At 42.8% G+C, this 12,657-nt stretch overlaps 1 protein-coding gene across 1 annotated transcript in view; it reads left to right on the top strand.

The window, feature by feature from the left end:
* Positions 1 to 39: 39 nt before the first annotated feature.
* MXI1 (MAX interactor 1, dimerization protein) overlaps positions 40 to 12,657 on the top strand; it is an 82,201-nt gene continuing 69,583 nt past the window's right edge. Inside the window, 4 exon segments of the mRNA XM_050958192.1 lie at positions 40 to 156; positions 403 to 430; positions 433 to 714; positions 1,436 to 1,568. Of these exon segments, the coding sequence (XP_050814149.1) occupies positions 40 to 156; positions 403 to 430; positions 433 to 714; positions 1,436 to 1,568 (560 nt within the window).

Raw genomic sequence — 12,657 nt, 5'->3', positions numbered from 1 at the left:
AAAGTCTGAGGAGAGGCGGGAAGAGACACGCTTCCCACCATGCATCGCGGGGCCCTCCCCTGCGGGCAGGCGGCGGCCGGGAACTACATTTCCCAGGCGGCCGTGGGGCAGCGGTGGCCGTGTGTCCCCTCCCCCTCCCGTGGTCGGTCGCCGGAGGTAAACAAAGTGTGAGAGGGTGCTGGACGCCGCTGCAGGGCTTTGCTATGGGGTGCTGAGGGGACGGGTCAGGGCCAGGGCTTGGAGCAGAGCTGTAGGCGCAGCACCGGGGCGGGGGCAGGACCAAGTCTAGAAAGGAGGCAGAGTGGGGGGCAGGAGCAGGGCTAGGGAGGGCAGCGAGTGGGGGGAGGGGCAGGGGTATCTGGCTGTTTGATTCTCTGTTATTGCACATTGTTCCTGCCCCAGTGGATCTCTGGAGGCAGCAGGAGACGGGACTGCCCCCAGTCCTGTGTGGCTCCCTCATCCTTCCCTCCCTGACGGAGGCGCATCCTGGGGACGCTGTCATTGATGTGAAGAGTCCAGATCTCGGGGAGAGGAGCTCTGTCACCGCTCCCCTTGGCAGCTCCGGCTGCCTCGGGTGGGGGTTTGGGGCGTGGTGGTTCAGTGGCTGCAACCCCCCTCCCCAAGCCACCTACCCGGGGGCCATGGAGCGGGTGCAGATGATCAACATCCAGCGGCTGCTGGAGGCGGCAGAGTATCTGGAACGAAGGGAGAGAGGTAATGGGGGAGGGACGCTGGGGTGACAGCTCCCAGTGGAAGGAGTGTGGTTGGGGTGAGAAGGGAGGGGGGGTTATGGTGAGAGAATCCTGTGTATGGAGGAGAAGCACCCTTGGGGTTGGTGGTGAGAGATCCCCATAGAGGAAGGGAGACTGAAGAGGTGGGGATAGGAGTGAGGAGTTTCCATGGATGTTGGGGTTGGAGATCCCTGTTGAGGAGGAACATTGGGGGGAGAGAGAGACAATTGAAAAGGTGGAGATTGGTGTGAACGGTTCTTTGGGATTGGGGTGAGCTCCCCACAGAGAGAAAGGGGGAAGGTCTGGGGCTGCTAAGAGCCTGAAAACGCAATGGAAATGCCTATTTTACACTGTGTCCCGGTCACACAGCTTGATCGAGGACCAAAGAACCAAGCTGCCCAGGCCACTCTGTCAGCTTTCAGTGTTTTCTGGGATCTGGGGTCCTCTCCCCAAGGTTTACAGGGGCTTAAACCTCGTCCCCTGGTACTGAGTTAATAGTCCCCATCTCCCACAATGGCATGGCTCAGTCTAACTCCTTTCTCCCACAGAGTTCTGCATCCCTCCTGCTTATAGCAGGTCACTTGTTCCCCCTCATCCCCCGCACTGGGTTATTTCATGCCTCTGGTCTTTCTTCCTTATGTCGTTGGGTTCAAGTAAATTAACCTTTCATCACTGCTTTTTCTTATCTGTTGATTTTTGTGCAGAGTGTGAGCATGGCTATGCCTCGACCTTCCCCTTGTTACCAAGCCCTGGACTGCAGGATCCAAAGCCAATGCGGAGGCTGAGCCGAGTGAGGAAACACAGCAGCGGGGGCAGCAGTACAAGCACTGCCAACAGGTACCACACTGGGAGGCAGGGATGGGAAGTCATGGAGTGCAATGAAATCCAGGGCTGGGGGAAAAAGGGGAGATGAGATGAAAGCCTCTGGCTGGAGACAGTGCCTGCTACTGAGAGGTACCCTGCTGGAAAACTGGGGGAAGTTTTAGCACAGGGGGATCCAGAGCTGGTAGCTGCCATGCTGGGGACCTGATGCTGGGAGCAGAGGAGGCACAGAGAGGCTGTAGGTGGCTTGGCACTGCCACTGCCACCTGATTCCACATCACAAACTTGAAGCAGGAAAGAGAGGGATCATAGTGAGTTCTTGGGCAGGGACAGCAATACTAGTATGGCCAATAGGTGTCCCCTCTTTCTTCTCTTATGCTTTATGCTACCTTCCCATCTCAAAAATTTGCTGCATTTCAGTAGGTAGACAGCAAATGTAGCACTTTGGGATTGTAATGATAAATGTCAGCCAAAGGAAGGAAACGGCATCCCCAAAATGGATCTGGATATTTACTAAATCAGCATCTTGTAAAATGACAGAGTGGCGTAACTGGCTTCTATACATGACACACTAAACTAGATACTAGAAAATCTCTGGCTGTCTTTCACCCAGATTCCTGGCTTTCAGAAAGTTGGAGTTTCAGTCCCCTTTCCATAAGGAGCTCCCTGCTTTCTGACTGCCAATCACAGAATTCGAGTTTAGGATTTTTTTTTATAGGAAACCATGTTGTGTTGGTTGGGTTGCTGGCCTAGTAAATTTAGGAGAGAGAACCAGCAGCAGCCCTAACATGTTGCCTCTGATTCCTTTCTGCCACCTTCTCTTCCTTCCAGCTGAGATTTAATGGCTCTTCTGGTACTTTCTCTCATCCCTGAGAGAGTGGACCATTTTCACTGGGACCTCTTGGGTTGAAGATACTACAGAAATGTGAAGAATTATTATTAAAACAAGAGACTTCCAAACTAGCTATATATTCTTCAAACAGAACTCAGCCTTACTACAATGAGGCTTACATGATATGTAAAATGAAGGAGGGCTCTTCAAGGGATAGAGCTTTCCCAAGAGCATGACAAAGGGTGGTAGATTGGGGTGCTCTTGTGTATTCTCTTCTATTTTCCCAACTCCACTTTCCACATACTTGGTAATAATGTGGCTGGGAGTAGTGTTGGAACTACTTGCTACAGAGAAAGTTTCCTCATCAGGATCAGCATCATCCTGGACTGTTTCCTGTGGTTGAGAGAGGAGTATGTTTTAGTTTGCTGCATTGCGTAGCTGCATGATCTGTTCATGTTTTTTCTGCACATTGATCCCAATCCCAGATCTACGGTAACTACTGTGTGTGCTGGAAAATTATTGTGAGTGCAGCATTAAGATCTGTTTTCTGCCTGGCATAGAGTGGGTCAGTGGAGCCCGAAAGTTTCCCCTCACCATTTTTCCTCCTGCACCACTTTCCTTCAAAGGCCGTTGTCATGGCGACCTTGCCTCTGACAAGGGGGGCTAGAAGTAGATCCCTTGGGAACTTCTTAGCACCAGTGTTTGCATCTTCTATAGAGTTATGAAAAGCACTCCCTTCCCTGGAGTCTGAATGCTCTGCGTACCCTGCCAGTACAGAGCCCTGATATGCAGCCTCATGTGGTAGCATATGATATTAGACCAGTATGCTAGTGGGCAGGACATGTACAAAATAAAAATCTCCAAGGCCACAAGAAAATAGAGACAATGTTTTGTAGCCTTATTTAATACCTCCTTTGTATGCCTAGTACAGAGGATATAGGCTTTTTCTTTTTTGGTTGTGGTATTAACATGAAGTATGTTGGCACTCTTTGATTTTTGTAAAGCTGATGCATACATGAGAGCTTGTCATGAACTGGCTAGGGTATTTGTCTAATAGTGCCCTCTACTGAATGGAATTGGACCTGCTTAACTGTGTGTCATAGGCCTTATACTGCTGATGGATAGGCTTGGCAGAATTTGATTTTTTTTTTTATAATTAAGATGAATAATATCAATGTTTATTTTTAAGCATTTTTTTCAAAGTGTATCTTGTCAGATTTTCACAGTTGCACAAAATTATGGGTTTTAAGCATTTTTTAATTTTTATCAATTACAGTTTTCAGAGTTGCAGGAAATTATGGCGGTTCAAACAGTTGAGGGGCAGAGAATACTTAATGACAGCAGATGTTGAGATACAAAACATTAAAGCTTTATAACCATTAAAACACAAATTGTCAAGATCATATGTCAAAATATATAAATTCAATAGCCTTAAATCAAACTAAAGCACAATATTCTTTATTTTACTTGTAGGTAAATTTTAGTGATCATTGCTGAAAATATTTTTTTCATCAGTTTGTCTGTGTATGGTGAAATCCACATTTATCAATTTAAAAATCTAGTCCTTCCAAGCCGACTTATAGATAATGGGGTTTCACTTTTAGCTCAAGTCATAGCCAGCCAGTGCTTCTGGAATGAAATGATCAGAGTTCTGAATGGCTATGATGTGCAGTATGGTGACAACTGTGCAGTTCTAGGGGACCCCAGATTTTCTAGAATCTGTTTTGCATGGCTTTGTGAATGCAGCATGAGCACTAGTTAAAATAGGGTTCATTGAGTCCCTTTCTGTTAAAATCAAAGGGTCACTTCAGTAGTCTGTGTCGAGTAACTGTCTAGTCAAGTCGTCTAAGCTTTGATATTCAAAACCTGGTACTGGTTTATGAATTAAAACTTAAGTTCTGTGGTGGTAGGTTTATTTTTCTCATGAGATATATAATCTTTTTTTTTAAAAGAAATCTTTTTATTGTAACAAACATATGGGAAGTCCTGTAGGTGAATGCACAGTGTTACATTTTGAAATCGAAAGTACAATTGACAAAAAGTTCTCTCAAGCACCTCTAATGAAATACACTGAATTTGTTTTGCTTACTTTGTGTGTCTTTAAATTGGAACACTTTGGTTCATTTAGAAAAAAAACATGCAGGGCTAGATGGCTACAGATCCTGGATGTTCTTGTTTTCATTAGAGAAAAAAAATACATATAGTTAAAATCCAAACATTTTGCTGCAGCATCTGCAACCCAGACATCACAGCTATTCCCTTCCAGCATGTTCCATCCTGTCATGGCACAGTTACTAGAGAAACACAGAAGAATGTAGAGCCAGCCTATAGGACTGGTGATACAGTCTCTCGTTTTAAAATGTGCAAGTTCTTCCAAAGTGTGAGAGAGTTTTTTAATGTTACACCTCAAATGTAAATAAAATAACGAAGAAAAACATTCTATATATAATGAAACAAAAAAGGGAACAAACAAAGGTAGATTCTGTGGCCTCCTGAGCCACTTCCAGTGGCAAATGTGAGGTGACAGTGACGTCATTTAGAGTGTGGGGCACTGCATTAGCATTGCAGTTGTATAGCTTTCTGGCTGTGGTGGAAATGGGAGTTATTGGACCTGAAAGACATGAAGTCCTGTTTTAGATGATGATAATATATGAACAACCTGATTCAAAGCCCATTTCAGTTAGTGGAGTTCCTCCTCTAATTGAAGTGTGTTTTGTTTCCACCCCATTGTGTGGAAAGCCCCTTGTGGTCGACATGAAGCAGAGATGTTCCTGGAATTCAGTAGTTTATTTCTGAATTGCCCTGCTTGTCTAAGGTGTGTCTTATGTGGTACTATGTGCTGTGCAGAATACCACTTTCAGTGTGTTGCCTCTCTCCCCAACTTTGGCTCTGATCCTGTAGTTGATGGTACACAGGCAGATTACTGTGGCTGTGGGGCAGTCCCTCTAAAGTTAATGTTGCTTGCAGGATTGGGGCCTATGTCTATTTTGAATAGGTATTTTAAAGGTTGTCTTGGATCAGTGACTTGTATTACACCTCTGCCCTGATATAACGCAACCCGATATAACACGAATTCGGATATAATGTGGTAAAGCAGCACTCTGGGAGGGCGGTGCTGCGCACTCCAGCAGATCAAAGCAAGTTTGATATAACGCGGTTTCACCTATAACGCAGTAAGATTCTTTTGGCTCCTGAGGACAGCATTGTGTTGGGATAGAGGTGTATATAATAACGTCCCACTACTCAAACATCTAGACACATGATTAGTTTTACTTGCATAGTTAGTCCTGTTAAATTCAGTGAGACTACTCGCGTGCTTAAAGTTAAGCACCTGTGTAAGTATCTGCAGGTGAGGCTGTCTGTGCTGCAGAACCTATAACAAGGGAGAAGTTTAAAAACAAAGTGCTGTGATGCTTAACTCTTTCCTTTGCTTTAGTTAAATCCCCAGCATTTTTTAACGTAGAGGGTTTTATTTTATTTATTTTTTTTTTACACATTCTTAACAAGATTATGTTGATTTCAAGTTCGCTATGAAGGTGAAAAATAGTAATTTTTCATGTTTTCATGCAGTGTCATTTATATAATTTACCATGTGTTAGGAAGCAAACATTTGTGGGACAACAGTTGATTTCTGAGAACTTGTAAGAGGAGAGTGAAATATAACCTCCAATGGTATATTTGTATTTATGTATCAGGAGGTTACTGTCTTTGGTATTACTGGGATCTACTTTTGTGGATCCTCCACATATCAATGAAAGTGATTAGACCCTGATTATGTGAAAGATACGTTATACTGAAGGCCTGACATATCTGACTTTTTTATTTATAAATTTTGAAGAATAATATCAAAAGTTTTTTAATCAGTTTAAATTGTGGTATGAACAGGAAATAAAGTAAGGATGGATGCTAACTGGGATTTTACCAAAATGTAATCAGTTTAATGAAGTTAAGACTTATTACAGATCGGAAATTAAATTATAATATTTGATCACCATCATCATTTATATTTGATTTCCCAAACACACTGCAAAGCTAAGGTATCTTGGAGACATTTAGGGGCTGATACTGTGAGGTGCCTCATATCATATCATATATCATGTATATTGCCTCTAATCCATGGTACGCCCACATCTTGAATACTGTGTGCAGATGTCGTCATCACATCTCAAAAAGGATACAGTAACTCCTCACTTAAAGTCGACCTGGTTAACATTGTTTCATTGTTACACTGCTGATCAATTAGAGAACATGCTTGTTTAAAGTTGTGCAGTGCTCCCGTATAACAATGTTTGGCAGCTGCCTGCTTTTCCACTGCTTGCAAGAAGAGGAGCCCATTGGAGCTAGCTGGTGCGGGCTTGGAACTAGGGTGGACTGGCAGCCCCCTTATCAGCACCCCTAAATTCCTTGTGCAGCAGCCACCCAGCAGGCTATCAGTTGCTGGGTAGTTCAAGGAGCTTGCTGGTAGCAGCTGGTGTCTCAACTTGCTGATCTACTTAAAAAGGCAGTGTTCTTTAAGTGGGGTCAGTGTACTTAAAGGGGCAATGCACATCTGTCTATCCCTCTGACACACATGGTGTGTGTCTCTGTCTGCCATGCTGTCTCCCCTCCCTCCATTTCTGCTGCCTTGTAGAGTGAACCTACATTAATAACAATGTGTTAACCCTTGAGGGCTCAGCAGTTCTCGTTCATCGTTTAGTAGTAAGGCATTCCCTAGAAAATATCCCACCCTCTTCCACCTTCTGACTTCACCACCTCAACCAAGCTTCACAATCATCATCGCTGTGTACCAGTATTAAAATGTTTGTTTAAAACTTATACTCTGTGTGTGTGTGTGTGTGTGTGTGTGTGTGTGTGTGTGTGTGTGTGTGTGTGTATATATATATATATATATATATATATATATATATATATATATATATATATATATATATATATATATATATATATGTGTGTGTGTTATATATTAAAATATAGTCTTTTGTCTGATGAAAAAAATTTCCCTGGAACCTAACCCCACCCTCCATTTACATTAATTCTTATGGGCAAATCGGGTTCACTTAACATTGTTTCTCTTAAAGTTGCATTTTTCAGGAACGTGACTACAGTAAGCAAGGAGTTACTGTATATTGAAATTGGAAAAAGTTCAGAAAAGGGCAACAAAAATTATTAGGCGGTATGGAACAGCTTCTGTATGAGGAGAGATTTAAAAGATTGGGACTTTTTAGCTTGGAAAAGAGACCTCTAAGGGGGAGATATGATCGAGGACTATAAAATCATGGTGTGGAGAAAGTAAATAATGAAGTGTTGTTTACTCCTTCTCAAAACACAAGAACTAGGGGTCACCAAATGAAATTAATAGGCAGCAGGCTTAAAACAAACAAAAGGAAGTATTTTTTCCAGAGTGGATTTGATTTAAATCCTTAATACATATTCTTCACAACTCAGAGATAGATGTAGGTTTCATTTTTAGAAGGTATACACTGGATATTTTAAAAGTGATTTATTTTGAAAACTTTTCAGATTGCTTTACAGCTATATCAGAAAATAAATGATTGTTTGGTTATTTCATTTACCAAAGGTAATTGAAGCAGATATTTATGAAGTCATTGGGAAGTGAACTATCTCCAGTTCAACAGGTTAATCATTAATATTTAAAAGATTTTCTTGCCATGCTGTATTAGGAGGAAAACATCACCAGGCAGACATCTAAATTGTTTTATGTAACTATGTCTCACTTCCATATATTTATTTATTTATTTAAAAACATTTTTTATGTTAACAAGCATGTTTTCTCTGGAGACGCAAATCCACAGTTTGAAAACTGAAAAACTAAGCATCTCTGATGGTATCTTCTAGACTAAGCACTGAGTCCCAGTGGGTAGATAGAATGATTAACCTAAATAATCTATACAGGAGCCCCCAGAACCCCATAGATTGTGTCCCTAATCCATGAACTATTGGAACTCATTTACAAAACTTTTCTTAAACATTACATGAATATATTGTCTCATACTATAGAATTAGAAATTATAATCCCTATTCCATGATGAGAGATCTTTCAGCTATAATGTGTCTTAATTAAAACTATCTTTAGATGGGATTTTTTCCCTCAAAAAGCATTTTATCAAAAACATCTGATTTAAATAAAAAAATCTGATTTTTTTTTTAAATCATTGATTTTTATCCACTTTGATTTTTTCACACAATGCACAACCAACCTGTGGAACTCCTTGCCAGAGGATGTTGTGTAGGCCAAGACTATAACAGGGTTCAAAAAAGAACTAGATAAATTCATGGAGGATAGGTCAATCAATGGCTATGAGTCAGGATGGGCAGGGATGGTGTCCCTAGCCTCAGTTTACCAGAAGCTGGGAATGAGCGACAAGGAATGGATCACTTGATGATTACCTGTTCTGTTCGTTCTCTCTGGGGCACCTGGAATTGACCACTGTCAGAAGGGAGGATACTGGTCTGACCCAGTATGGCTGTTCTCATGTTCTTATCTGTTCTGCTTATGACCTGAAATGAGTTTGTTGTAGTACTTGACTCTGACCATGTACAAGGAGAGGATCTGAGACCACTGTCACAGGAGGTCACTTTTTCTTTTGTCTCACAGCCTTCACATGGTCCCCTTAATTTCCAAGCTCTATTAGAAACAAAGAAGCTGATCCTGCAAATGGGAGCCAGGTGGATATTCTGGTTTCCCGCTACAAACAGATCCCATTGCAGGATCAGGGAAGAAAATCATGATTTGTCAAATAGAAAAGGACCAAACTGTTAGGAAAAGCAGCCTTCTATTTAAGGCTTCTAAGACAGTATGGTAGGCTCTAAAGAGAACAGCCAAATGTTTACAAGAGCTTTTCTTTGAGTAAATTATTTTGAATCTTCTAGTCCGAGAATGGGTTGTTGATTTTTTCCCCCATCCTTCCCTTTCCCTGATGGAGTTCAACTTGACCAGACTGGTGTAAATTTTGCCTCTGAATCTGCCATGATCAAAGAGAGAAGATCTAAATTGTCAATACTGGAGGTGAATTCACTCTCTGGTGGAACCAGAGGGATAGCTCAGTGGTTTGAGCATTGGCCTGCTATACCCAGGATTGTGAGTTCAGTCCTTGAGGGGGCCACTTAAGGATCTGGAGCAAAAATTGGTCCTGCTAGTGAAGCCAGGGGGCTGGACTGAATGACCTTTCAAGGTCCCTTCCAGTTCTAGGAGATTGGTATATCTTCAGTTATATATATATTTATTTTATTTATGTTAGTACAGGAGTGTGGGTGTCCTCCGGAAAATGTTTTGCGCTTTAATACAGTAATATAGCACCACTAGTGCACCACCTGTACAGCAGGTGAATGTGCCAAATGAACAATGGGCCAAATGATTCCTTCCTGTAATACCATTGGCTTTGACAGAGTTATACTAGGGATTTTGGTGGCTGATCTCAATGGATTAACAAATGTGAATGTCTTCAGAATCTGGTCTTTGAGGCCTTGTCTACCTGGTGATTTCCCCTCATTTCTTGTGGTTGCCATCAATACAAACTGCAGATGTAGACATTTACATTGCTAGAGTGCTTGAAACCAGAGTAGGTTCCACTGATGCAAGTTATTGCTTTCCTTGTCTACACTTGGGATTTGCACAAGTGGCTGCAACCTGATAGCTGATATTGAAGATAATTCCCAGTATAGACAAGGTCTCATACACGATTTGTTCTAAGCAGAGTTTAGTCTTGTTATTCTGTTATCTACAATTGTCATGTAAATGGGAAAAATACATTAAAAGAGGGAAGGCCCGGTAAAAGTCATTCAGGAATGTAAATCACAGTACAGAAAAAGTAAATAGACCTTTTATAGGTGAGATTAGGCTGGATTTAGTAGGGTTTCCGATTGCGAGACTTGTGATATCCTATATCATCTTGTTCATTTTACAACCCACCATGTGAGAGAATTCTGCAGAGTTTCAATGAGTGCTCTCCTGATTGTGCTTTATTATTATGCACCATAAATGTACACAGCCTGTACAATAGGTGAGCTATTCCAAACACACAATGGGCCAAATGATTCCTTGCTGTAATTCCATTGGTTTGAACAGAGTGACACCAGGAATGAATCTAACTAACTTAGTGCTTTACCCTGCGGTTCAGGAGCCCTTAGAAGCTGATGCACACTGTTACCAGCACCATAGGAAAAACACTACTGTCAGTAACACAGCAGGGATATTGTTGACTCTGTGCCTAATTGTCATTTATACTAAGGCACTTAAGTGGGTGTAATATCATTTAAGGCTCCTGTACACTAATGTGTTATAAAGGGGCCCTAATGTAAATAAGAATCAGGCTCATATGTTTGGTTTGTGTATATAATTTACAGCGCTGTGCCTACCTTCTATAAATTATTCTTCTCTGTGGCCAAAGGCCCATTAACCCACTAGGAACTTAGGTATGTTGGTCATTTTAGCAAAACATCCCGTGCTTACTCTAGAAGTGGCACCACACAGCAGGTGCCATAGCAAAACTGTTAGCAGACAAGACTCAGGCATTCTTGGCACCATGTTCTCTAGCCCTGCTCGTGGTCAGAGGAGCATGTTAAAACCATTAGTGACCAATCTATATTGCTTACACTGGGGAAGCTGCACTGGTGCTAGAGCACGGGTAGGCAAACTACGGCCCAGGGGCTGCATCTGACCCTCTAGATGTTTTAATCCGGCCCTTGAGCTCCTGCCGGGGATCAGGATCGGGGGCTTGCCCTGCTCTGCCCAGCTTCCAGAAGCAGCGGCAGGTCCTACCTCTGGCTCCTACGCACAGAGGCAGCCAGGGGGCTCTGCCTGCTGCGCCTGCCCCAAGTGCCGCCCTCGCAGCTCCCATTGGCTAGGAACCATGGCCAATGGGTGTTGCAGAGGTGGCACCTGTAAATGGGGCAGTGTGCAGAGCCACCTGGTGGTGTCTCTGTGTAGGAGCCAGAGATGCGACATACTGCTGCTTCTGGGAGCTGCTTGAGGTAAGCATCCCCCAGAGCCTGCACTTCTGACCCCCTCCCGTGTCCCAGCGCCCAGCCCTGATCCCCCCCCCACCCTCTGAACCCTCAGTCCCAGCCCAGAGCACCCTCAAATCCTCATCCCCAGCCCCACCCCAGAGCCCACACCTCCTGCACCCCAACCCCCAATTTTGTGAGCATTCATGGCCTGCCATACAATTTCCATATCTAGATGTGGCCCTCAGGCTATAGAGTTTGCCCACCCCTGTGCTAGAGCAATGGCGGATTTCAGTAAGTGTTTGTTAGCTTCATGGCTTTTTGATATCAAGCCCCTGCTGCTGTGAAGAATTAGTGCTCTGGGACAATGGAACTGATATTTTGGCTAGCCTATGTTGTTATTTTCTGAATTCCTCTTTGTCTGTTTTCTCATGTTTCCACAAATAAGTTTATATTGTGTACAGCACACAGTTGATTCCATAGTTTTAATTAGTATTCCTTGTTTGTTTTTTGTCTCGCCCTCATTTCACCCCAGCTTTGTCTACTTCTGTCTGAAGAGCTTTGTCCACAGCTCAAGTTTGTGTTAACTCCGTCTTGCTGTCTCTAAAGTTTAAACCTTTGCTTTTGCAGAGACTTGGTTGATACCTCTAGAGTTGGCTGCCCTGACTCTTAATGGTTTTATCCTTTTCCTCGTTATTGAAGGCAGTGAAGAGAAGCGAGTGTACTTGCTTTACCTTGGGCTCCTGGTTGAGCTTTAAGATCTGATTCTTTACTGGCCTGAGCGTCCAGTCCATTTTTTCATATCAAGCTACTGAGTTAAATGTCTTGTTTTTTGGAGTTGCCACTGTTCATTATCTACCAGGCCCTCCTGACAAACTTGTGCCTAAATTAAAAGACTAGCTTCTTCTTTTAAAAAATCTTTCTGGGAAACATGACTCCTTCTCACCGCCTTTGAGCCAACAATGTATTTTTGTTGTTGACTATTTTGGACTCTCTCTTGATTGGAAACTGGGGGTCTTCAGAGCTGTGTATTTGACTGGCCTTTGCCCAGATCTTGAGACACTCTCCTGTTGATCTTGTAGGGAACAGTCACGCATTTTCCATCCCTCTGGATATTTTCCCAACTCTTATTTCTGTGGTTTCTACTCTACATCCATTCTTTGGTTCTAGTTTGATTTTCATAGATATTTTGTTTCAGTCTATGTTGTTTTACCAGTCTAGGTTGAATTAATCTGGATGATTTTAAACATGATCTTAATCTATTGTTTTGTATCATGCTTTCTTCTTACGAAGCTGGCATGGACTGAG

The sequence above is a fragment of the Gopherus flavomarginatus genome, chromosome 6 (genome assembly GCF_025201925.1).
Source record: "Gopherus flavomarginatus isolate rGopFla2 chromosome 6, rGopFla2.mat.asm, whole genome shotgun sequence".
Taxonomy (NCBI): domain Eukaryota; kingdom Metazoa; phylum Chordata; order Testudines; family Testudinidae; genus Gopherus; species Gopherus flavomarginatus.
The sequence above is the reverse complement of the archived record's forward strand: the minus strand, read 5'-3'. Positions and strand labels throughout refer to the sequence as shown.